The sequence below is a fragment of the Ctenocephalides felis genome, unplaced genomic scaffold, assembly GCF_003426905.1.
Source record: "Ctenocephalides felis isolate EL2017-DRISC unplaced genomic scaffold, ASM342690v1 CF-g0.4_SCAFFOLD_00686, whole genome shotgun sequence".
NCBI lineage: Eukaryota > Metazoa > Arthropoda > Insecta > Siphonaptera > Pulicidae > Ctenocephalides > Ctenocephalides felis.
In genome coordinates, this window is record NW_020536840.1 from 20478 (window position 1) to 47748 (window position 27271).

Below are 27271 nucleotides of genomic sequence, written 5' to 3' on the forward strand. Positions count from 1 at the left end.
ATAGAAAAAAGCTCATAATTACATGCAAACAAAAAAAGAAAAGTTTTAGGTATGAAGTATTTTTCCTCATATTTTAAAGGTTCAAAGTATATTATAACCTAAAAAATTTTTTTTGGTTTTTCGAAAATTTACAGTGGTGTAACCCTTAAAATAACATGTATTTTCATCTTTTTTTTCAAATACTTACTGAGTTGTCGTTGAAGGTAGTTGTAAGGAACCCTTGTTGAATGCTCTCTCTGTGGGCACAATCATTAAGTGAACGTGTTTTTGTGACGATATATTCAGGACCATTTTTGGAGGTTGACGTGTGAGTTGGACATACGCCGAAAACATCAGTTTCAGTTGGTCCTCGAGATGCTTGGAACAAACTAATAATAGCTCTCTTGATGTTCAAAGAATTCTGGTTGTCTCCTGGTTCGGCACAAATTTGGGTATCAACTTTACCATCGTTGAAGTTGAACCTTACGGGCTTGGTGATATCTTCAAGGCCCGGGTGTTTCTGCACGGATAAATGATTTATTATAAGAAATTCGTGAAATATTAATTTTTGTTATTACCTATATTCTAATGTTTTACATAGATATTGTTTTTGTATGATTATCTGAAAGATTATTCTTTACATAGATATTGTTGGTTGTATGATTATCTGAAGGAACTGATAGACTTTGAGACTCTATCATCCTCTTGATTATAATGCTTTAATTAGAAGTGAATTACACTGTTTGTTCAAATTGTATGTAATGAATGCGTGCTGATTTGCGATCGTTTAAATTGATCTATTTTTATTTGTATTCAAAATGTCTATATGATGGTGTCACACGTTCTACTTTGGCGTAGGCAGGTGCAAAAAAAATGAATTTATGAAAGGTTACTACTTTTATTACAATATTTTAATATTATTTATTATTAATCAAAATAATCGATAATATAGAAGTAAACTAGTTGTAAGTGGAATTTTGTCTTAAGGCCATTAGGGCATCGTGCCTTAAGGCAAATTGCTGGAACTTCCCGTACCGCAATTCAAAATTCGAGTAATTAAAAAATAATCAATAATAATAATCAATAAAAGTTGATCAATGATTTGAAACTTTTAATAGAATTTCAAACCATATTAAATCATTCTATCTTAAATCATTTATTTTGAAATATTTTGGAAATTCTGAACTTTTTTTCAAAGCAATCGTACTGCTTTAACTACATAAAGACGGATTATCAAAGCGCGTAAGCGCCGCGTCGCCGTCTAACGCGTAAACATTGGTGCGGAACCCATAGGAATGTAAACAAAATTTATACTTATTGTTAAAATCTCTATAAAATATCTGATAATTTGATGTGCATATGTCTAATGTTCATTTTTGACCGCCAAATGGCTCATTTTATTACTTTTTCCTCCATATCTCCAAAGTCGTTGGACCTGCCTTTCCAAAAATTTGAACAGTTCTTCATTTAGTCAATACAAATAAAATGTTTCTTGAATTATTCAAATCGGACGCTCCGTTCTCTTAAAAACTGAGTTTCCGTTTTCGGCACTTTTTGCCCCGTATCTTGGGAACGGCTAGACCTGCCTTTGCTAAAAACTAATCAGCCGTCTTCTTATCAATACGAATCGAATGTTTTTTAAGTTATTCAAATCGGTTGATCCCTGTTCCCGAAATCGTCGACAAAAATTTGTATCCGAACATACATACATACACGCACACACATACACACACACACACACATACATCCATTTTTTCTAAGGTGTGCCAAAATGTTCAGAAGGTTTTGAAACGTAAAGATCTATAAAAATTTTCATTTTCGATTTTTTTGCGATACGATAAAAAAACACATTTATTATTATTTATTTGAACGAATTCTATAAGCCGTTTTAGTAATTTTCTAAACTACGTGTTTGTTTCTGAAACTCAACCAACTCAACGATAGACCCACTCCCATTTTATGTATTTTATTACAAGAAATTTTAAATAGTTTAATTTAATGCAACAATGCCAAGAAGGACTATTTTTACTTGAAAACATATTGCTATCTATATTTTTAAGTAAAAATCTCCGTCATAAAGCTCTAGACGATAATCCACGGAAAAGCCCACATTGCGTTATTCAATTTCCAAAGCTCAATAAACAAAATTTGATTAAAAATTATAATTTACCTTGTTGTCCGGCGACTGAATGACGACATTCTGCAATCGCAGAAGTTGGTCGCAATTCGGCAACTGGCTCAGCAGAACGGTACCATGGATTTTGAGGGATGTTTCCTGGGTATCGCCTCCGGATAATAATACTGATAGTGTACTGTCTAAGGCATATTCGTATGTATGTCCTACTTGATATGAGAACAGTGAACTCGCTGAAAGAATAATTTATTTTGAAACATTTGAAAATAATTATAAATTATGGTTACATATACAGTGTTAAATGTGCCCAATAAATTTATATTATATTTTGGTTGCTAGTAAGCTATTATTTTTTTAAAGGCCCTTCAAATTACCAAAAATAACACTAATTTGATGGCAATAGTCAATAATCAATCATTTTAATAGGAATTAAAAGTAGATTCATAATTAAATTTTAACTTATTATTAAGTCCAAAAAGAGTCAACATTGCTTCTGTGGTCATTTGGAGAACTGAAGACAGTCTCAGAGGGGCTCACATTCAATGCAAGCCCCTCAGTTGCATTTTGAGAAGCGGTGGATATCGGCCAATCGTCTCTATGAAGACCCGCATTTAGGTCCCCATCAATCATGAGAGTCGCATTGGTCGATATCTCCTACTTCTGCCCCAAGAAGCGCCAGACTCTTTAGCCATCCACCAATTAATTAAAATAATCGGTATATATACTTATAAAAAAACGCTGTACCACGAAACGCGAGCTTAGTCGCAACGATTGTAAGTCATCTATGAAGCCTTCTTAGCTCATAGGATGCGTTGGTTCTGATCTCTGATAAAACTAATTGTTTGACAAGTTGCATGAATTTTCTGGGAAATTCAACTCTAGTTTAAATTTTTTGTTTAGAACACAACATAAATTGCTCCAAGACTCACGAATAAAGGTAACGCCCTTTAAACTAATTTTTTAACATTTATTCAATGAGACATGAAATTCAGAATATGACGTTTAAAATTGTACAAATTAATGTGATACGTTTATTTTATTTCTTTCGTTTTTAAATTCTACAAGTATTGTTTATGGAAAAAATGTAATGCATAATATCTCGACATTGACTATTTAAGTTAACATGAATTGGTTTATTAACATAATACTCAGTTATTATATCATATTCATTATTCACATAATGAAATTTTAAACTAGTGGTTGCATGGTATCGTGTCTTAAGGCAAATTGTTGGAACTTTCCATACCATATTTTAAAATTTTTAAAAACTTTACAATTTTTTGAAAACTTTATAAACATTTGATTTTTGAGAATGTTTTTTTTTTGAAAAATTCGATTTTACTTATATTTTAAAAATTTTTGCAAATGTTGTATTTTTTTCAAAGCATACAATTGTTGCATAGCTATTTTAGAAATGAAATATCGAAGCACGTAAGCGTGATCAAACATTCTATAATCTTGGTACTGAACCCATAGAAATGCAAACAAAATTTGTAAAGATTTTTTTATTAACTTCCCGAAGGAGAAGTTTATGTTTTCATCAAAAAATCCTATTCGCTAATTTTATGTTTTCTCGACGTTTCAAGCCATTCTGAATTGAATGAGACCCAATTTGAAAAAAGTATGTGTGTGTGTGATTTCTCAAAAACGACTGGACCGATTACAACAATTTAAAAGCCATTCGATGTATCTCGATGAGGACTAGCATTTCTCAGTTTGTGCGACGATCGCTCAAGCCGTTTTCTTTGTAATTTGGAAAAAAGTGTTAAACTTTTCGTCCACATTTAAACTATTACTGCCGAATCGATTTTAAAAAATCAAAAACTGTACGAAATATATTATTTGGAAAAAATACTGATTAGTTTTAGGTGAAAATCTACCGAGCCGTTTTCTTGAACTGTTGAAAAAAAAAATAAGGCGATTTTTATGGAACTTTTTCTGGCTATATATATCATGGTCTTATAGAACATACTGAAATATAACGGCCTTACGACAAGTAGTTTAATTTTAAAAATTTATCAAAGTTTGAGAAAATGAGTAGTTTTTTTGACGTTTGTGAAAATTAAAATTATACGATTTACTTGGTATAATGATAAAATACTTCGTCTTAATGAATATCCTAAACCATTAAAGTCCAATGAAAACTGGTTCAATTATAAAAATTATTGATTTTAGAAAATTTGCTTTAAGAAAATACTCCGAGTTAACGTGTTCGTTCGTTTTCGAAGATGTGTAATAAATTCACTCGAAATACTTTTATTCACTCATAAAATAATTTATATTTTATTGATTAAGTCGATTATTTACACATATCGGAAAGTTCATGTAACTTGCCACAAGGCAAAATACCAATACCAACTAGTTTATATTTGTACTATCAAAATAAAATTTCAAAATTTCTTATTATACCAAAAATACTATTAACTGTTAAAAAAAAACATAAAAAATATGTATTTGTGTTGAATGTATTTGTGTGCTTTGAATCATCATCATCATATTTTTTTTAATAATGTAATATTTACGGCTTTTTCAAACAAATCGAATTATAAATGTTTTATAAAGAATCAAATTAAAATGTTGATGGAACGTTATATGTTAATTATATAACATAGTTGTATTGAAAATACTGATACTTATCGTTAGAAGAAATTTGTAAACGGCGCTGTCTAAAACATAAATTTAAACTTGTTTATTCCAGTATTTTCATTTAATTAACTTTTGTCTCAAAGTCAAAATATAAGCAGCATTGTGCAGCCAAGGGCAATTTTATTGAAAATAATAAGGCATCATCATTTCATAAGACTTAATTATTATATCAAATTATTTGATAAAAACTGATAAAAATTAATTTAAAATATATTCTTTGAGAATGATATGTGCTCTAACTACTATAATATTAAAATATATTATTTTAATTTAATACTTACAACTAGTGCATCCTGTGCTGCATTAGCTGAAACAAAAATCAAACATAAATTAGTTATAAACGAATTAAATGGACAAAAGAAAGCTTATCTTCATAACACAATATGTATATAGACATGCATTATTCTCTCATATTTCCATATAAAAACTCTTTGAAATTTCTTTATCTTAAGCAACAATATTTTTTTCCAATTAACCAAGTCATATCGTATAGCCGGTGACCCGTTTGACATCTGCAATTTGATAAAAGCTGTGCAAAGTATATGTGTAGTTGTTGATTAAAATTGTTATATTTTCAGCATTTTGACCTCCGATACTGCAAAAATTGCTTAGAGGGGTTTAGTAAAAGTGCCAGCATTTTTTATGAGCAAGTTTCTATAATCTGTTGATATTACAAGAAAGCTCCGGTCGCGGGCGACGAAAGGTCGCGCCCTTGTCTGGGTGACGCACTTTGGATAATTTTAGACTATTTGGTTTTCAATTCGAGAGAATTCGGTAAAATCCATGCCCGATCAGTTTCTTGTTATTGAAATGATAAGTTATCTTTTTAATAATAAAGTTATGAAACAACAATATTATGTAAATTCTAACATTCTAACATTTTGAAGTTCATAAACTATCTACTTGACTACAGTTGAGAAAATAATATTTATTCTAGCTTTCATAAATGCGAAAATCGGCTTTTTGACAAAAATTATAAAATTTGAAACCCGGTTTTTTATGCAGATGACAAATATACTAGATTCGATGAAATTTGGAATTATATAGGTCTGTTATACTTCCCAGAAAGATTCTGTGTTATCTTTTATCTAATGTATATATAATTTAGATTATTATATCAATGTTTGTTGAAGGAGCGAATTGCTCTCTTCAAACTTTGAAAAAGGAGTTTTTAGCCCTACAAGCCACAAATAAATTTTCAGAATTATCATATCACCCTTTAAAAACGATTAAGCCTAGTTCGGTTGCAAGTGAAGAGAGTTTTCTATTTAGGAAAAATTTTGTGAGTAAACAAAGGACACTTTTAAATAAAAATCGATAGACGTCCTCAGCTTTTAGCAATCATATTTCTTTAAACCAAAAAATAATTAAATATTTGAAATTAATTAATTAAAATTATTCTGAATAGAATAAACTCGAGGTTTTGTTTAATTGTTTTTAGGACTAAAATTGACAGTAACAAGTATGTTTCTATGTATGTATCTAATTTTTTATGTTTTAATTAAAAGTAAAAAGTTTTTGATTTAAAAATATATTATTTTTATTTATTCAAACTTTTTTTCTTTCACTTTCATGAAAATATTTATATTCTCGTATGTGAAAATAATGCATGAATGGTCATTTTCAAAGTTATTTAATCGAGATCAACTATTGTTTTTTTGTTCTACTAATTGAAATTGAAATAAATTTTTTTACTATTCATAAAATTGAGCAATAAAAAAATTCAGTCAAAAACTGCTTTAAATCACACTAAATTTGCCAAAATTTTGTTATTACAGAATATTCGAGCAAAAATTGATTTTTTAATATTTTTTAAAATTTTATTTGCCTCGCTTACATGGAGCATTTAGCCACCTACAGCATTTAATTTTTATATTCTATATTTTTTAAATAAAAATTAATATACTATATGATAAGATGACCATACGTCCCGGTTTAGTCCAGATTTGCCTTTTTTATCCCAGATTGTTTCGGAATTTCGCAAAATATAAGTTTGAATTGAATCTTTGCAATTATAAATTTGGTATAAAATATCTCTCAACTCATTTCAAATAATCGTATTGTTCTTCAGTGACAAAATTTCAATATATATTCGATAGACTAGAATATAAATATTTTAAATCAACATTTTATAAACACAAAATACCATTAACTTTTGGACTACAATTCATTACAATGCATCATAATAATGCAAAATCAGGTTTTCCACAATAATTTAGAAAAACAGTTTACAATTTTTGTTTCTGAAATCTACCAGTTACAATTTCAAATCTTTGTCTATTAGTTTATAAATAAATGGAAAAGTGTAGTCATATGGATAGAACGAAAGGGAAAAAAACGGATTTTTCTTTAATTTATAGTTTTAATTATAAATTTGTTATAATACAAGAGATTTGGTTTTCCTTTTTCGATAAACTTTCGATAAAAAATATACATCCACAAATTCCGCCATTAAAATATTTTATTATTCCCTTATTAAAAACATTGATTTCTCATTTGAATAATCTCTTGTAATAAATATGGAAAAATGTTTTCAACAATGCAGAGGACATCAGTCTTCCAATAAAATATCATTTTATTATATTTTAGTATAGAGATGACTTTAATTTAATTTATTGATATTATTTATATATCGGGTTCAATTGTTCATTTGTTAAATATAAACAAGTTGTTATTAAATCGAGTCATAACATAATCAGTAAGCAATTAAATAAATGGTATATTGCCATGAGAATAATAACATTTTGCTTGTGTAAACAAGAATATGGATAATAGAAAATGTTCCTATGATAAAATGTTATTGCATCGATCATTAAGGCGTGTTTTCATGAACTGGCCAAAGTTCATATTATTTGAAATGAAAATGTAAGAGAAGAGCTGATTTAAATAATTATTGAACTTGTGGTGCATGGCATCGTGCCTTAAGGCAAATTGCTGGGATTTCCCGTACTGAAAACTAAATTATTGAAAAAAAAACTTTGCAAAACTTTGAAATAATTAGATTTTGAGAAATTTTTGAAAAAAATGACTTTTTTGAAAAATTTAATTTTTTTATATTTAGTTTTTTTTTGAAAATTTTGAACATTTTTTTTTTTTTTGATGAATCGCGCCGATTTGAAGTCGAAATATCAAAGCGCGTAAGCGCCGCGTAGTCGTTTAACGTGTAAACATTGGTACGGAACCCATATAAATGTACACAAAATTTGTACTTATTATTATAATACTTATAAAATATCTGATAATACAATGTACCGCCATATGGCATTATTTTCTACTTTTTTTATTGGATCTCCGTAAACACTGGACCTGCCTTTACAAAAATTTTACCAGTAGTTCATTTTGTCAATACAAGTAAAATGTTTTTTGAATTATTTAAATCGAACGCTCCTTCATCTCAAAAACTGAAATACCATTTTTGGCACTTTTTGCACCGTATCTCCGAAACGGATAGATCTGCCTTTGCCAAAAACTAATCAGCGTTTCTTATCAGTAAGACTCGAATGTTTTTTGAATTATTCAAATCGGTTGATCCGTGTTCGCGAAATCGTCGACAAAATTTCTATCCGCACACACACATACGTTCATTTTTTCTAAAGTATACCAAAACGTTCAGAAACCTCTGAAATGTAAAGATATATAAAAATTTCATTTTCGATTTTTTTGCGATTACTATAACTTACCCTACGGGAAATTAAAAAATTATATCTATAACATACATTTTTATGGCAAAACCAAAAAGGCAAGTATTTTGTTAAATGAAATCTACTTTTTACAAATGGTAATGGTATTGGGCTCCTTCAGGCTCATTATACTTCATTTATTTTTGTTTATTTATTTATTTGTTTATTTATTCATAAGCAAGCCGTAATCAATAATGATAAATTATTTCAGGCTCTTGCCAATTTTTATCAAAAGAACTTACAGATTTGTAAGTATATATTATCTTGGTCGAATAACATTAATTCAATTTGTATTAATATTTGTTTTAATAGTTTTATTATTTTAGTTATTATTGCGCATTCAAAAAATTGGTATAAGGAACAGGGAAAGAACTCCTGCAAAATCATATTCTATTTTGTAGTTATTCCCGGTAATCAGAAAAATATATGTAAATAATTTATTAATTTTAAATCAAAATTTTGAGAAAAAAATATTTCAATCTGAATTCACGTGGTTTCATGACCTAAAAATATACCATTTTTGGTTTAAAATGTTAGTATTTTTAATACGTTACTTGCCACGATAATATTAGATTTTTTTTACATTGGCTATGGTAATTTTATTAGATAATATAGTTAAAATTGTCAAAAAAAACTATTAATATATTATATTAATATAATAACTAATCATTATATTTATTGTCCCTAACTTAATTTTTGTCGATTCGATCAAAAATAACATTTGAAAATATATCTTTGGTGAGAATGGCTCAGTCAGTAGCGTGCCTGACTCACACACCAGAGTTACTCGGTTCGAGTCCTGGCATTGACATAGAATTGACATTTGATTTGTTATAGAGAGTTTGAGGAGAATTTGAATTGTTGGTTTGAGGTGGAGTAGAAGTAGAAGTTAAGAAGAAGAAGCAAGGTAAGAAGAAAAAGAAGAAAAAGAAGATCATGAGAAAAAGAAGAAGAGGAAAAATCAGAAGAAAATAGGCAATATGCAGTAGTATATGATATGATAAAAAGATAGATATATAATATACTAAAGATAGTATAAAATGTGAAAATTTGTCGTTAAGAAGAAGAAGCGAGGTTAAAAGAAAAAGAAGAAGAAGAAAGATCAGAAGAAAAAAAAATGAAGAAGTCAGTTATAAAGAAAATTGAAAAGTATAGGATATATAAAGTAGTATATGATATGTTAAAAAGATAATATATGATATATAAAGATAATATAAAATGTAAAAATTTGTAAGTATGGCTAAAGCTCTAAGTAAGCGAGGCTTATAAAAAAATAATCAAAAAAATATATATTGCTTTCAATTATTAATATTCATACAAATATTTTATTAGTATCATTTATTATATTAGTGATAGTGATTGAATTCTTTTTGTAGAATTAATAATATAGTCTAATAGATTGTGCAATGTCTTGTGTTTATAAATTGTTGATGCAAACATAGTTAATAACATCGCATAGTAACTGTTATCTAGAATTTAATACATTTATAGAGGGAAAGTTATTATAAATGACAAGGCACAAACATAAGCAAAATAAACATTCGTATCTGGTAAATCATGAATGAAAATAATTTAAATGGTTGTTATCGGTTAAACTGATCATTAAATATTGATAGACATTACTTGGAATTTCTTAGAGCATCCTGTTCAACTTTGCCATCTTTGCAAAAACTATATAAACATATATACAAATAACACATTGTATTTACATATGCACACACACATATTCTTGAACTTGATTCCTAGATATTATATTTTTCAAGATCTATAGAAACTAACAACACTATAGACACATAAAATATAATTTAATAAAATATAACACGCCTATTTTTCTGAATTATACTTTATCAGTAAATCGCTTCTCACGAGCCTCTAATATTTCACGGGGTTCATTTTGACCCTCAACTTGTAGACAATTTGTATTGCGTGTAATTTTATCTTATACGATTTTCATAGTTTTTTTTCAAAAACCGGTTTTAACCGGTTTCGATTTTTTATAAAAAAAATTTAGTCGAATAATTCTAATAAGAAATTTTAACGCAGGTTTAGACTGAAGTTATCTTATTGATCGTATTTTTTATGCAATGTAGTAGAACAAAAAATAATAATTAACCAGGTTTATGGAACAATTAATTATTACTTGTTTATATCTAATTTTTACATCTAAGGGTGTGAGTATTTTATAATAGCGAAACGAAGAACAACTATCGATTTGCAAAAGTGTTTTTTCCAATCTGGTACTTTTGGCTGCATTTGTTATTTTCATTTTTTATGGTATTATTCATACATTGAAAATCGATATTTTCTGCTAAAAACCGTTTTTTCCAATTCCATAATTTTCCTCCGAAAACCGCTTTTTAAAAACCAACGAACCCCAGTTTATGATTTTATATTATAGATATAGATTTATATTTGAATTTGACTACATAAAACCTACTTGAACAAAATTTTAGTAAATATTACAAAAAACCGTTCTGAAAGATCTAAATCATTCAACTCGTGATTAATAAAATATTTTTGTATCTATGTAAACAGAATCCTGAACTGAAATATGTTTTTTATGAGTTGTTTGTCAAAATATTTGTTATGTTCATTAAAAAAATGAATTTTATTTCTAAGATATGTGTTGGCCAATTCTCATACTTTTAAATTGAACAAAAATAGGCTAGTCCAATAGAGTCAAAATATAATTTCGCCAGTTAATTAAGTTATAATTATTATATAAAGCTATAATCATATTAACAATTATTATTATATAAAGCTATAATCATATTATTATGATCTGATTGGTCAAATAATAATTAAAATACTAGGTAAGGCTATTTTGGTTTGACTGGTACAATAGAGACAATTATCAAATTGTGCTTTAAGGCGAATTGCTAAAATTTCTCATATTTAAAACAAATATAAGTTCAAATGCTTTGAAAAAAATCTAAGTTTTTTTTTCAAACTTTTGAATTTCTGACTTTTAAGTTTTTGGCAACATATTGCAATTAATTTAATCATTTATTTTAGTAATAATATCATAGAGTTGAACATTTTGTATATATCGCATAAAATAATATGGCTTTACATAATTAACAGCTTTTTTGTTATTTTTAATTTTATATGAGAGCAAAATTTCATACAAATTCAATTGGAACCCAATATCGATATTTCAAGTCTCAAACTAAGTCTACTAAAAAATTAAAATTAACATTTATTGGCGCAGAACCCAAAATTTAGTGAATATATGCTAAGCATTGAAAGCTCTATAAAAAGTTTGGTCTTCAAATTGCCATTTTAAGCTCCGAAAAGATTGGACCGCCTTCATCAAAGAGCAAATATGGGTTTTACGCATTAAAATTGAATAATTTTTTAACTAATTAAATTGGTTCAGCTGTTTTGTCCAAAACACTTCCATACATACACACATTCATGCGTTATTTTTTCTAAGGTATGACAAAATGATCTGGAAAAGTAAAAATCTCCAAAGGTTATCGTCTTCATTTTTTTATGCAAAAACAGGAAACGTATTAGTAAAATGAAGTTTGTCTAAATTCATATCGCGCTTTTTCATTCAATCGGTATGTAAAATCATATTACTTTTGTTACTTTTACTTTTTGGTTTTCATTCTGGTTAGATTTTTTTTTTTAATATCTACGCCTATTTTATTATGGAGCATAAGAAACTTTTTGGTAGTACTTATTGTTAGAATGTCTAAATCGAATGCCAATCCAGAGATTGGACGTCCAGGTATAATAATATGGTTAGGATGTGGTACATAAATAAAGTACTATAAATCTTTTATCGTGTATTTAAAATAAACAATATAAAAGACTAAATATTAATGTTATTAAACATATTTCACAAGTAACATATTGAATCGTCATTTAAAGATCTATTTTGATTTTGACGCTTTAATTCTCGTAAGCTATTTAAATTTCGTAAGATTCAGATGGCGTGATTTGGTGTAATTTTAATTCTAATTAAATAGAAGGACTTTTTATAAAATTTTGAATGAAATTTCGCGTCCTCTGCCAACGGCCGGTGCCGCCGGGTTGAGCGGCGGTTGGATAAAATTGCTTGATTGCCGTGTGACAATTTGTTATGATACTGCGGTGTGTCAGTCATTGTTAGTTTATTCAATTACCTCTATGCTATTTGTTTCAGAGATTTCAATCACAAACTTACATACATATAAATATGTATGCATGTATACATTATGATCAATTTGGAATTTTGGAGTCGGCCAATTTCTTAATAAGCCAAAATATCAAACGTAAACACCAAGAAAATTGAAAATTATCACGCTTTATTTTATTGTAAAATTATTTAGTATTGCAAAGTTATTTTGTTAATATATAATTTTCTTTTAGTTTTTGAACAAAAAAAAACTCTAATATTTCTATATTCGCGTTCTTATCTTTGCTGCACTGTCCTTAGTTAATTTCCCGAAAAGCATTGATATTGAAAGGGCAAGTTCACGGTCAACGAATTGTAAAAAAATTTTCAGTATGTAATCACCAATATTAGAAGGCACCAATAAATATGTTGTTGTAAGAAATAGATTAACATTTTTATCCGAAATTTGGAATATCACTACTTTTGCAGTAACACTTTATTGCAACAATTACAGGTTTATTAGATTGCACTTTATAAGGCATAATATTTTAACACTTTTTAGGAATAAGCACTACACATTTTATACTCAAACACTCAATCAATTTATATGGAAGATGCTTATATATAACACCCTTAATCTAATTATTTTGAAATTTAAAAAAGCATTTCAATTTCCATGTATTTTTTCAAAACAAATGCTTTTAAAAGCATGCAGTGCAAAATCGAACAATTTAAGGAAAATCCAGTTTAACGACACCAGGAAAATTTTTTGGAACGCCATGAAAAATTAATCCGCGTTTTGACACTGCATGTGTAATAATTGTTATTTACGATGATATTCTAATAAACAAAATCAAAATTTGGCTTACCTGCTTGTGTGCTTTGGAATCCCGCCTGGATGAGCAGGAAACAAAAAAGGAACAATTGTGGTGGCCGCGTATTAGCCATCGTTCTGTTCATTCGCGGCGGCAAATCAGGGAGAACTGATTACTCAAACGTCCATCAGCGCCTTATATAGAGTTCGCTGATACAGATTAAATGTTGCTCGGAATATTTACAGAAGCACTAACCCTCAGAATCTCACATGCCTTTTCTTGTTTTATCACTGATCATACAAAACTGTTGTTTCCGATGATAGTAGTCGTACATGTCTTCTGCATTTTTGGACTTCTTTGTATGCGTGGGCCTGATCAATTGTCAATACGACGATGATGCCACTGTACCAAACACCATCGTCCAAATCTAATTGTAATATTATTATTTTTAAATCGAAGTTAAACTCATTTATTAAATTTTCAACTATGCCTAAAAAATTGTTTAAAATATAAATATTTATACATATATACATTTTTAGGCAATGATTAGTAGTCGTCAGTACTTAAATAAATTAGGGGTGCATGACATTGTGTTAAGGTAAATTTCTGGAACTTCCCGTAGCGTAATTTATTTTTTTGAAATAATAATATTTTTTTGAGAAATATGAAATTTTTATAATTTTATTTCTATTGTTTACATTTTTAAATAATTATATTTTTTTGAGAAATATGAAATTTTTGTAATTTTATTTTTATTGTTAACATTTGTGAAATAATTATATTTTTTTGAGGAGTATCAAATTTTTGTAATTTTATTTTTATTTTTAATGTTAATTTTTTTTTAAAAATTCGAAATGCCCGTCTTTATTTATTTAAACAATATAAGTGAATTTTAAGCATTATTGTGCAGAACCCTCAATAATGATAAAAATGTACTCATAAATAGAATCTCTAAAATATCTGATACTTTCATGTGTATAATAAGGTTTTTGTCCGCCAAATCCTTCTTTTATTTTTTTGCTGGATATCGAAAACCTCTGGGCTAGCCTTCCCAAAAATTTTATTATTTCCTCATTCCATCTATGCAAGAGAAATATTTTTTTAATTATTCAAATCGGACGCGTCGTTTTCTCAAAAACTGATTTACCACTTTTTGCACTTTTTGAGCCGTATCATCGAAACGGCTCGACCTGCCTTTGCCAAAAAACTAATCTGCACGTCTTTCCATCAACAAAAATTTGTATCCGGAAGAAGTCAATGGAATTATTAGTCAATGTAAAATGTTTTTTGAATCATTCGTATCGGCTGCTCCATTGTCTTAAAAAGTAAATTACCATTTTTAGATCTTTTTGCACCGTATCTTCAAAACGGCTGGACCTGTCTCGAAAAAAAAACTAATTACCACGTTTTCCCATCAAAAGGAATCGAATGTTTTTTGAATTATTCAAATCGGTTGATTCGTGATCTCAAAATCGTCGACGAAAAATAGTATCGATACATACATACACACACACATACATCATTTTTTTCTAAGGTATGCCAAATTGTTCAGTAACGTTTAAAACGTAAAGATATAAAAAAAAATTATTTTGGATTCTTTTGCGATTACTATAATTTACCATAAAAATGGTCTTTAGACATATAAACAACAAATTATCAGATATTTTATAGAGATTTTAATAATAAGTACAAATTTTGTTTACATTTTGGGTGCTGTATCAATTTTCATAATGTTTAACGGTTTGGCTACGACGCGGCGCTTACGCGCTTCGATATTTCGTTGCTAAAACAGATATACAAAGCGCGATCGCTTTGAAAAAAATTCATAATATTCTAAAAAAATCAAAATTTTTGAAATATCTCAAAATTGTCAAAAAAATAAAGCATTTAAAAATGTGAAATTACCGTACGAAAAATTCCGATTTATTATGTGTAATACTATTTTATTTTAAATATTGATACTTTTACTGATCTTTACGTATTCTTATGAAAGATCTTGCAGAATAAATACTGTGAATATTTCATTTTTAATAACATGAGTATGTCGAGGTATAATGGTTAAGAACGTTACCGATTCGATCTGGACCTCAGTGATTTCGATATCAAGCAGTATGATAACAAAGTTACATTTAAGGTTATAGATTTCAAATATTATTTTAAGCAAGAATCGCCTTTCATGGGCATTGCTGCAACATATATCAGCCGATGGTACTAGATATACGTATCTAGTCTACACATAAAAAGAAGCAAGATTGACCGCTGGGTTGCCCTCTCGAGAAAAATGCTAAGTTCTGATCGCTGTTGAAAAAATTATAATATGCTTCCTATATTGAAAACGTATATAATTCGAAGTGAAAAGCAACTGATTTTAAAGCAAGTTCAATATTGTTTCTTAAGTTTAAAGAATAGGTTTTCTTGAAAGATGCAAATATTTGAAATTAATACAATATTTCAATCGGGGAATCCGGTAGATGTTAAGCAATTGATATAATCGTGGTTACAGAATCTTACATAATATACTTAATTATAGATATGTTACATTTAATAGTCTAAACATGTTAAAAAATCCGATGATAACGTACGCACGCTGCGATAGTGTTAATATTTAATGATAACAGCAATTTATTTCAAGTTTACGCGTGCTCTCTATATATTATTTATTATTATTTTTTGAAATGACAGTGTTTGTTTATACGTTCATTGTATAATGGAAAGTTTCGGTAGATTTAGTATTCTATATTGAATTTCGAAGTGTTTTTTTTTAATTAAAACAAACATTTTAATACTAATTCAAAGGCGATTGCATGCAAGTTTATTACACCAAATTGGCTAATCCGCTTCTCAAAATTCAAAATGTGGTTAAAATTATCAACTAAGTGATGTGTGAAATTAATAAATAAATTAACTGTTTCTTAAGTGTTGATGGTAGTGTTAATAATAGAAATTAAAAAACTCTAATTCTAAAATTAATGTAGAATGGAAGTAGATTTGGCACACAGACACTAACAACAAAGCTCTTTTCAAACTATTAACCATGAAACTCTAAAAGCATCGGTTAAACTCTAAAATCATAAATCATATGATCCACTAAACGATTTACAGACAAACAAAGCTTCTTTTGGAATTATTAAGCATGAAACTATAAAAGCTTAAGATCGAACTTTGAACAAAAAATATATTTTATACATATATGTTTATACTCTGTTTGTAAAAATAAGTAAACAAATTTACATATGAATTATTTATTGAAGCAAAAAATTGAAACTCACAAAGCGACTGACAAACAAACAATAAAGCTTCTGTTGGACTTAAAGTACGAAATTCTGAAAGCTTCAGTTCAAACTTTGAATAAATCATATCTTATTGATACTCCTCTTAAACGGTTATTCGGATTTTGATAAATCTTTTTAGAGTTTATCAAAGAAAATTTTTGAAATTTAATGAACAATAAAACTATAGTAATATTGTAGAAATTATAAAAATATATAGCAAAAATTACAAAAAACACGTATCATTGTTTGACATTGAAAACATTTAAACCGTCATCTGCTTAAAATGCCAGTTTATTGAAATTTGAATTTAGCTGAAATTATGAGCCTAGATAATATTAGAATATAATATACAAGAAAAATGTAATGTCTACATTATTATTACCGAAAAGCAGCTGAGATGTGCTAGTAATTAAAATAATATAAAAAAACAGTCAGCAGTATATGTTGGCAGATGAAAATATATGATTCAGTTTAATAAATAACACAATAAGTCCAAAATTGCATATAAATTATTTTTTCAAGCTTATGCATGTTGTATTTTGCTTTACTTTACTAAATTATTTCAATACAAATGAATATTTCTTCTTATAAAAAAAATGATTCAGAATTCATGGGTCAAAAATTCATTTGTTTGGCATTGGATATGAAATATTTAGCAATTGTAATTGCCGAAAAGCAACTAATATATGGTACGCGATTATACAAATTATACACTAAACTATTGAAGGAATTATATTGGGTGGTAGTTTCAAAGATGACATAGTTCTTTTACCGCAGATACTATATTTATTCTTTCTGAATTTCTTATACTGATGAAAAACTGCAATTTTTAATACGTATAGCTTATGCTAAGACCATAAATGGGAATATTAAATAGGATATTAAAAAGTATAGGATAGAATATTTAAAAAATTGGAACTTAAATTGTAGACGTGGGTACAGGACGTCTGTCGGGTCATCTACTATATTTATATAATATTATGTTTAACTTCCCGTAGGGTAAGTTATAGTAATCGCAAAAAAATCAAAAATGAAAATTTTTATATATCTTTACGTTTCAGAGGTTTCTGAACATTTTGGCATACCTTAGAAAAAATGGATGTGTGTGTGTGTGTGTGTGTGTGTGTGTGTGTATGTACGTGTGTGTATGTATGTGCGGATACAAATTTTCTTCGACGATTTCGGGAACACGGATCACCGATTTGAATAATTCAAAAAACATTCGATTCGTATTGATAAGGAGACGTGCTGATTAGTTTTTGGCAAAGGCAGGTTTAGCCGTTCCGAAGATACGGGGCAAAAAGTGCTAAAAACGGTAACTCAGTTTTTAAGAGAACGGAGCGTTCGATTTGAATAATTCAAAAAACATTTGACTTGTATTGACAAGATGAAGAATTGATCAAATTTTCATGAGGGCAGGTCTAGCGGTTTCGAAGATCTAACGAAAAAAGTAAAAAAAAATGCCATTTGGCGGTCAAAAATGATCATTAGACATATGCACATCAAATTATCAGATATTTTATAGAGATTTTAACAATAAGTATACATTTTCTTAACATTCCTATGGGTTCCGTACCAATGCTTATGCGTTAGACAGCGACGCGGCGCTTACGCGCTTTATATTTTGTCCCTATGCAGTTAAAGCAGTACGATTGCTTTGAAAAAAAAGTTCAGATCTTCCACAATATATCAAAATAAAGAAAAAAAAATTTAAAAAAAAAAAAAGAAATTAAAAATTTTTTTTTTTTTTTTAATTTTTTTTTTCAAAAAAAGTAATTTTTTGTTCAATTTATAGTTTCTCAAAAATCTTATTTTTTCAAAGTAAATTTTAAAAAAAAATAATAATTTTTGGCGCGGGAAGTTTCAGCAATTTGCCTTAAGGCACGATGCCTTAATTGCCTTAAGACAGAATTCCACTTACAGCTAGTTATATTCTGTTTCCAACAATAAGTAATTGAATTTTGCATATGAATTATTTGTTGAAGCAAAATAATTCACAAAGCGACTGACAATGAGAGACGAGCAACATGGCTTCTTTTCAGATTTTTAACTATGAAACTCTAAAAGCATCGGTTCAAACTTTGAATAATTTGTCTATTTATATAATATTAATGATTATATTCTGTTTCTAACAGTAAGTGATCGAATTTACAGATGAATTATTTATTGAAACAAAATCATCCACAAAGCGACTGTACAAACAACAATTGATGATACTTTGATCATGATAATACAACGAACTTCGAAATGGTGAGAATTTAAGTGAAGTGTAGATTACAATATATATAAGAATCAATTCTAATGATATCGTTTGAGGAGTTCCTTTATTTTATTATTTGCATAACAATGATATCGTCAACTAAGAGCAAATTTATCTTCAGAATGAACTTCAATGTTTACATTTTATTTGCCTCTATGAAGTCATCATATAAAATGATAATATTAATAAAAATTATTTAAATATTGATTAAAAATAACAAACTAGTGGTACATGGCATCGTGCCTTAAGGCAAATTGTTGGAACTTTCCGTACCGAGAATTAAATTTTTTTAAAATGTTAAAAATTGTTTTTGAACTTTCAAAATATTAGATTTTTGAGAATTTTGTATATGTGTGTATGCGGATACAAATTTTTGTCTACGATTTTGGGAACACGGATCAATCGATTTGTGTAGGCAAATTAGATTTTGGGAAATGCACTACCAGCCGTTTCGAAGATTTGGGGAAAAAAGTTCCAAAAATGATAATTCAGTTTTTGAGAAAATGGAGAGTGCGATTTGATTGATTGAAGCATTTGATTTCTATTGACGAAATGAATAACTGATTACATTTTTGAAAGGCAAGTTTAGTGGTTTTGGAGATCCAATTAAAAAAGGAACTAGTGGTGTATGGCATCGTGCCTTAAGGCGATTTGCCGGAACTTCCCGAACCGTAACGAAATGACCGAGAAATATTAAATGTTTTCAAATAGATTATTATAAATACTGTAACATTTTTTAATATTTGTAAGAATTATATAAATTGAATTACAAAGTTAAAATTAATTGTTTAAAGTATATAAGTGAGCTTTAGATCTTTATCCAGAATTAAAATTAAAATCTGAATTATTCTCGATATACAATTTTTTTTTTTTTGTATAAAAACCAAAAACAATTGTTTAGTCAACACAAGCGGTTTGTTTTTTAGATCATTCAAATCGAATACTCCGTTCTCTTAAAAACTCGGTTTCTATTTTCTGCACTCTTTGCTCTATATCTCAGTAACGGCTGGACCTGCCTTTGTCAAAAACTAATCTACACATCTCCCTATCAATAGGAAACGATTAGTTTTTGAATTTTTGAAATCGGTTCATCCATACGCCCGAAATTGTCTCCAAACATACACACACACACGACCAATTTTTTCTGAGGTATGCCAAAATGTTCAGAAACCTCTAAAACATAAAGATAGCAAAAATTTTCATTTTCTATTTTCGGCCCATTACTATAGCTTACCCTACGGGAAGTTAATTACTGATTATTTGAGTATTTAAGCAGCGTTTGAGGACTTTGCATCTAAAAGCGCTTATACATGAATAAACTAAAATTAAACTTGTTTAATTAAAAATAGCACTGCTGAAGTGATAGAATATCTTGTTTGCATTTTCAAATGTACGCTTCACGCAATCTCGTTAAAGTTTTTTTTTCGATAAGTAGCTATTATGTATGCCGGAGAGCCGAGATTCATCCACAAGTCATAAACAAGGGTCACAATTGCTTTTATCAATTGACGACAATGCCCGACTTGATAATTCGATCTTAAAATAATACATTTATATAGATAATTGACATGCTAATAAACATAATGCTTCCTGTGAATGAACAAAAATTAAGATTCTATGCGTCGTAAAAATGTTTACGTCATCGATTGTCATCGGAATGTCATCGATTTAGATGATATCTTTGATTTTGTTCTTTTACTAATTATAAGTCATGTGGAACACATCCAGGGGCGTAACTACCGCCGTTTCAGCCGTATCAAAAATACGGGGCCCCCATAACGAGTGCAAGCAGAAAGCAACACAACAATTTTTCAATAAATTGAATAATTTTAACGTAGTTTAATTTCTGTTTTTTATCAAGAGGTATTGATTTTTAATTTGTAAGCTAACGCTTTAAGAGAATTTATTTTTGCTGCAATATTTCTGCAAGTTCAAGCAATCAATTCAATTAGTAAAGCTTTTGCACATCTGATAAGGTAATATTCTTGTCCACAAATCTGTAAAACAAATCTAGTTTATACATTCTTTATAGAAAATTGGAATTTTGAATTTTTAGAGTTGCATTTATAACATTTTTATATATATTTTTTTTTTGTTACTACTTGAATTGTTTGCATGTCATGATATGATGAAGTAAATTTTTTTCTGAAACTTTACAACATGCCAGTAATGACTTACAAAAAATTAGTATTTTATTAAGTAATCTTTTGAATAGACTGTGCGAATTATGATGTGAAAATTTATTGAATTAGTTTGCTAAAGAAAGCCAAATAATTTGCAAAAAAGATGGATTGCAATAAATATTTTAAAGAACAAAAGACAAAAGATAATGAAGCGTTGTTATGATGAGTTATCATAAGATGAGAGAATTTTAGACCCAAAATCTTATTTTAATGTATACTATTGCTATTTGGATATATTAATGACAAACAAAACAAAGATTTCAAAACCTTTGCGACCTAAGTAGTAACATTTGTCTTTTTGAAATCGAGAATTAATAAACGTTTCCGGAAAACTGTCGACTGAATTACTACAAAAATATCTCGATGGTTCTAGAAATAGGTTTGAATACAGAAAACTAAAAAAATTATTTTATTAAGGTACAATGATGGATGCAATGGGCTTGCATCCAGTTTTCCCAACAAGTATGCATTTTATTCTTGGCCCTTCCAGTTACAATCGCAACTGCTAAAAAAAATTTTTAAAATCAAAACTAATTAAAAATTACGTAAAAACTTTAGGATAATAATGTCTACCCTATCTGTATGTCCCTAGGGACAAAACTTTATAAAATTTTAAGATCAGTAAATAATTCAGTTTTTTTCAAAAAAAATGCAAGAAGAGAGAATATATATCTGGAATTATTTGAATACTTCTACATGAATCCTATCTTGCGCATATGGTCAGAAATGATATCTTGAGCTGAATTAAGCCTTTCTGCGATTTCCTATATTGTCAGAAGAGCATCTTGCTTTTTTAGATGTTCTCAATCTATTGAAGTTCTCAAGCAATTTTTAATTTTGAGCAACCCCAGGTGCAATAAATACTGTTAGAACAGTTAGTAAACGTATTAAACTTGTGGCCACATTTGGAAAAGAAGTCTTCAAATTGTATTTGTATGTGTGCTTTTCATGTTAATTCTCAAAGACGAATTCGAATAAATAAATTTGTATAGGCACCCGAAGCAATCTTAAATTAGTCGTGTATGGCAAATTGCCGAAGCTTCCCGTACCAAAAATTATTTTTTTTAAAAAAAGATTAAATTTGTTTTAAACTTTGAAAAAATTAGATTTTTGAGAAATTTTAAATTTTTGAAACGAAAATGACTTTTTTGGAAACTTTGGAAAATGTTTTTTTTTCTAGTTTGAGATATTTTGGAAATTTTGAACTTTTTTTCAAAGCAATCGCACTGGTTTAGCTGCATAGAGACGCAATATCGAATCGCGTAAGCGCCGCGTCGCCGTCTAACGGGCAAACAATGTTACGAAACCCATTGAAATGTAAACAAAATTGAAACACTTAAAATCTCCATAGAATATTTGAAAATTTGATGTGCGTATGTCTAATGATCATTTTTGACCTCAAAATGGTGTTTCTTTTACTTTTTTTACTAGATCTCCGAAACCGATAAACCTGCCTTCCCAAAAATTAAATCAGTTCTTCATCTAGTCAATACAAGTAAAATGTTTTTTGAATTGTTAAAATTGGACGCTCCGTTCTCTTAAAATCTGAGTTCGTTTTTGGCACTTTTTGCCCCGTATTTTCGAAACGGCTAGACCTGCCTGTGCTCAAACTAATCAACACGTCTCCTTATTATAATAGGAATCGATTGTTCTTTGAATAATTGAAATCGGTTGAACCGTGTTCCCGAAATCGTCGACAAACATTTGTATCCGCACACACGCATACATCTATTTTTTCTAAGGTATGCCAAAATGTTCAGAAAACTTTGAAACGTAAAGATGTATAAAAATTTTCATTTCAGATTTTTTTGCGATTACTATACTTAGCCTGCGAAAAGTTAAAAAATAATGCGATTTGACGGTCAAAAAACTTATAATATATTGAATAATTAATCAAATATGTTCAAATTGTGTGTGTCGTAACCCTTAGCGAAACGCCATTTGTACAATGTGGGTGAATATCCTCTAAGTCGCGAAATACGACGACGAAACTTTGACAGATGGAAAATGTGGACTGTGATTATTTCAAAACAAATGAAGAGTTGTATATATTGACATTGTATTTGCATTTTCAAATACATGATGCAAAGTCCTATTAATCTAATTTTAATTCAAATATGTATTTATACATTTAAATATTTTGTGTAACATGGAATCGTGTCCTTTATGTGGCTGCACTCTGAATAATACAAATAATAGGTTAATTGAAGAACAATGCGGCCACAAAAAATGTAGAAATTGCTTTATACAAGAATTTGCAGGCTGCAAAATATGTGAGCAGAAAAGTAACATACTTCTAAAAAATGCAAACAATTCGTCCCTTGCACAAAAAACAAATTTTCGATAAGAGTCCATCTAAAAATAATAAGAAATATAATGGCAAATAAAATGAAGAAAACTGAATGGACTATTCTTAGCAAGACAACTGCGAATGATGTGATGAAAAACATACATGATGATTTATCTGTTCGTAATATTAATTCTAATTTGGAAGAAAAAGATACATCGAAATTATGTAAGCCAAGAGATACAAGTAAAATAATAGTATCAAATTTGAAAATTAATAAATCAAAGAGTAATAAAAAGTGTAATAAATTTTCTTTGCCTTCACATATAACTATATTGGAAACAACACCAAATACTATTTATGAATGTACTATATGTAAAAGTAAATTCAAGTTTAAATATCATTGTAAATACCATGAAGCATGCGAAACAGGGGCAAAGCAATTCAAATGTGATACATGTTCAAAAGTAATTACTTTTTGTATTATGAACGCTATAAATGTAAATCAATTTGCATTATAATATACAATTCACTTTTTTTCAGGAATTCAAAACTTTGCCTCATTTGAAATACCATATGAAGAGTCATACCGAGGCATCACGTACTAAATGTGATATTTGTGGAAAACAGTTCTCACATATTGGTTCGCTAAAATCGTCATTTAAAAGCACACACAAGCAAGTATAATTTAAGATGATTTGCAAACATTTTGCAAAATTAAATTTAAGAATTTGATTGACATATGTTTATTTGTGATATTTTGTTCAAATAGTATCTTATCCAATATTTTGTAAACTTTGACCAATTTGATCAACATATTATAAACATTTTATTATAAGTGATGTTGAAAAATATATATATTTTAGGTATAAATGCTTATCAATGTGAATTGTGCACTTCATCTTTTAAAACAAAAGAATCACTGACGGCACACAATACAAGGCATAAAAAATGAAACATTATTTTCTTGTCAAAAATGTGAAAAAAGATTTAATGATAAATCTAATTTACGTAAACATATGATGACACATAATTTAGAACTTAAAAATTACTTATGCGAGTTGTGTGGAAAATCCTTCAAAATTCGATGGTCTCTTATTGCCCATAAATTAGCACACACTAAAAGCAAATTTCATAAATGTTCAAAATGTAAAAGTGTTTTTAGTAGTTATCCCAGTCTGAGACGTCATTATTTAAGTCACTCCGGTAAGCATCAAAATTGATAAATTTCATTTATTTATTTATATAATTAGTTAATGTTTTTTATTCGCATCTGAATTTTAGGCAAACATTATTTATGTAATTATTGTGATATAAAGTGTCAAAGAAAAGATAATTTAATAAGACATATTAGAAATACTCATCCCGGCAAGGATACAGCTTACATTAATAATAAATTGCATAAATGTGTTAAAAGAAGTTCATCTTATGACAAACCCATAAAAAAACAAATAGTTTTTGAAATGAATAAAGATAAAAATAAAAATAGTGATAAAGAAGATTTAGTACCAAATATAAATACTTCAAATAATATTCTGCTAGACTCTAATACAATACCACATAATTCAAATAAAGACCCAATGGATTACAGCAATGGTTTTTCATTACAAGAAAAGAAATTCAGAATACCTGTAATCAATGGACCCATAAATTATCTTTCAAAAATATGCAACATTCAGTTAATAATGTTAATTCACTTAATACATCCAAAAACGACAACAGTAAGGCATGTGAAGATCACCATATAGAAATTTACCGGAAAATACTTCAAGCACCTTCAGCGAGAAAAACATCAGGATCAAGTACTGAAACAAGTGGATCCATTGAACCTACATTTAACAATATTAATAAAACAAATACTTCTAAAAGTTTAAATGGTATTGACTCGCTGAGTGATGAACAAAGAAAAGAATATCAACATATTGAAATTTATCGTAAAATTTTAATGCCATCATACACACAAAAGACAAAGTAGATTCAAATTGTTACAAATCTAACACTCTTAAAGATCACTTCACAGAAACACAAAGTCCTGAAAAATTTCATGCAAGCATTTTGACTTCTGATAATAAGTCATATACAAATTATATAAGTTCCGACAAAATGGGTGAAATAAATCACAAAGATTATGATAACCATGTCAGCACAATAACTTTAGTTGCTGGAAATAAAATTATGTGTTCCTTAAATGAAGATGAACGAACTGTACCTACAATGATTAATCTTTAATTGAATATTAACTTTAATTATAGATATAAATATTGTTATTAAAAATCTGTAAAACTTTCAAAAACAACATTAAATTTATAATCTATATTTTACAGGATAAACCAAACAATTTGTAATGATCAATACACATTCAAATACCATAACATCTAAAGACATTTTTTATATCAATTATGTATAATGCCTATTGCTAGTGTTATTATAAAACTAAGTTATCTAACATTGCTAATCTATGCATGTCTATTAAATTTATGTTTTGTGCAACTATTGTGTCTTAATTGCAGGTTTATTTGGACTTTAATTAAACTAGTGTAAAAGCAAATGGCTTGAAGTGCAAAACTTTTAAACACAGTAATAGGAAAAAATCGTTACAATTAATTATTGCATTCAGAAACTTAATATTCATTTTAAAGACCTGCTTTCATGTAAGGTATTGTCATACAATAATATAAAAAATATAAGTTCTTTATCAAACCCAAATTGTAATAAAAGCATTATTTACATCACATTAAGTAAGTCAATACATATGTTTCATAGTAAAGCTATCACAATAAAAATGCGCATATGAAAATTTTCATTTTCATTTTGGTTAAAAATTGAGTTGTACATTTTAGAACTAAATATAACGACAGCTCCAAATATATTCTAATGCTCCAGTATAGTTACTAAAATACAAATATTTTGTTAATAAATAATTTGTTGAAACATAATAAAACAAATTATTCATGTACGGACAACAGTACTGCTTAACAAATAGTACCTATACCAAGAATGCTATTTGAGGCGCATGTCAATTTGATATATCTTTAAATTAATGATTTTTTTTCTTTTGATCATTTCTTCCTAGGAATGTATACTCAAAATTCAAGAATAAACTATCTGGATCACACGTCAATTAATAATCAATAAAAAAATAATAAACGTTCTTGAGCAGTTCCTGACAAAAGGTTCCATCCTCGTTTTATATTAACATACTGAATAATCGCTCTCATGCAAATTAGTAAACCTGTTAAACAATTAAATTAGTTAGGTATCAAATTATGAACTAAAAATACAGTTTATTTTTTTAAATACACTTTTATGGAGTACATATATATATAAAAGGAATATATAAAATAAATTTATTTGATAAGATCTTTTTTAGTGAAAAAGTGTTAGTGTATAATCAATCATACAGGTAATTAATTCTGTTTTTTCAGTAACCTTTTCTTAAAACTTTCTAGAACTTGCTAGTTTTTTAACATTTTAAATATTTTGTTATATAATCCACTCATTTATTTTTACCATTTTCATTTTGATTATATTGTCATATTTCTGTACATTATTTTTTCCACAATTTTATTCATTTTATATAAAAAAAATCCATAATCTTCTGCTTTGCTTAAACATATTGGTTGCTTAAATCTTATCAAGATCACGTTTTCTTGATAGATGTCGTGAAGATGAAACGTACCTAGTTCCAAAACGTCGACAGTAAATAAATTTAGAAATGGTGTTTTAAAAAAACTTTTTTGTTTTTTTATTACTTTTTGGATTTTTTGTTCGAAGGTCTAAATTATATATATAATTATTGTATGAGATATGAGTACATAAGAGAAACAATATCTTAAATTAGACTCAAATTATTGTTATTAACATTAATTACTTTAATAAATTTTTCAAATAAGATAGCACCCATTAAAAA

The 27271-nt window shown here is 28.1% G+C and overlaps 2 protein-coding genes across 2 annotated transcripts in view; one reads left to right on the forward strand and one right to left on the reverse strand.

Annotated features, from left to right (window-relative positions):
* The window catches only part of LOC113367324 (apolipophorins-like), a 31234-nt gene extending 17716 nt beyond the window's left edge, over positions 1–13518 (reverse strand). Inside the window, exon 1 of the mRNA XM_026608939.1 lies at positions 13414–13518. Within this exon, the coding sequence (XP_026464724.1) occupies positions 13414–13504 (91 nt within the window). The 5' untranslated portion in view covers positions 13505–13518. The remainder of the gene's footprint in view (positions 1–13413) is intronic.
* A 9932-nt stretch (positions 13519–23450) lies between these two features.
* Positions 23451–24048, forward strand: LOC113367332 (zinc finger protein 233-like). The gene is made up of 2 exons (XM_026608945.1): positions 23451–23828; positions 23905–24048. Exons 1-2 carry the CDS (start codon positions 23451–23453, stop codon positions 24046–24048), a joined length of 522 nt encoding a protein of 173 aa, XP_026464730.1.
* The last annotated feature ends 3223 nt before the right edge of the window (positions 24049–27271 follow it).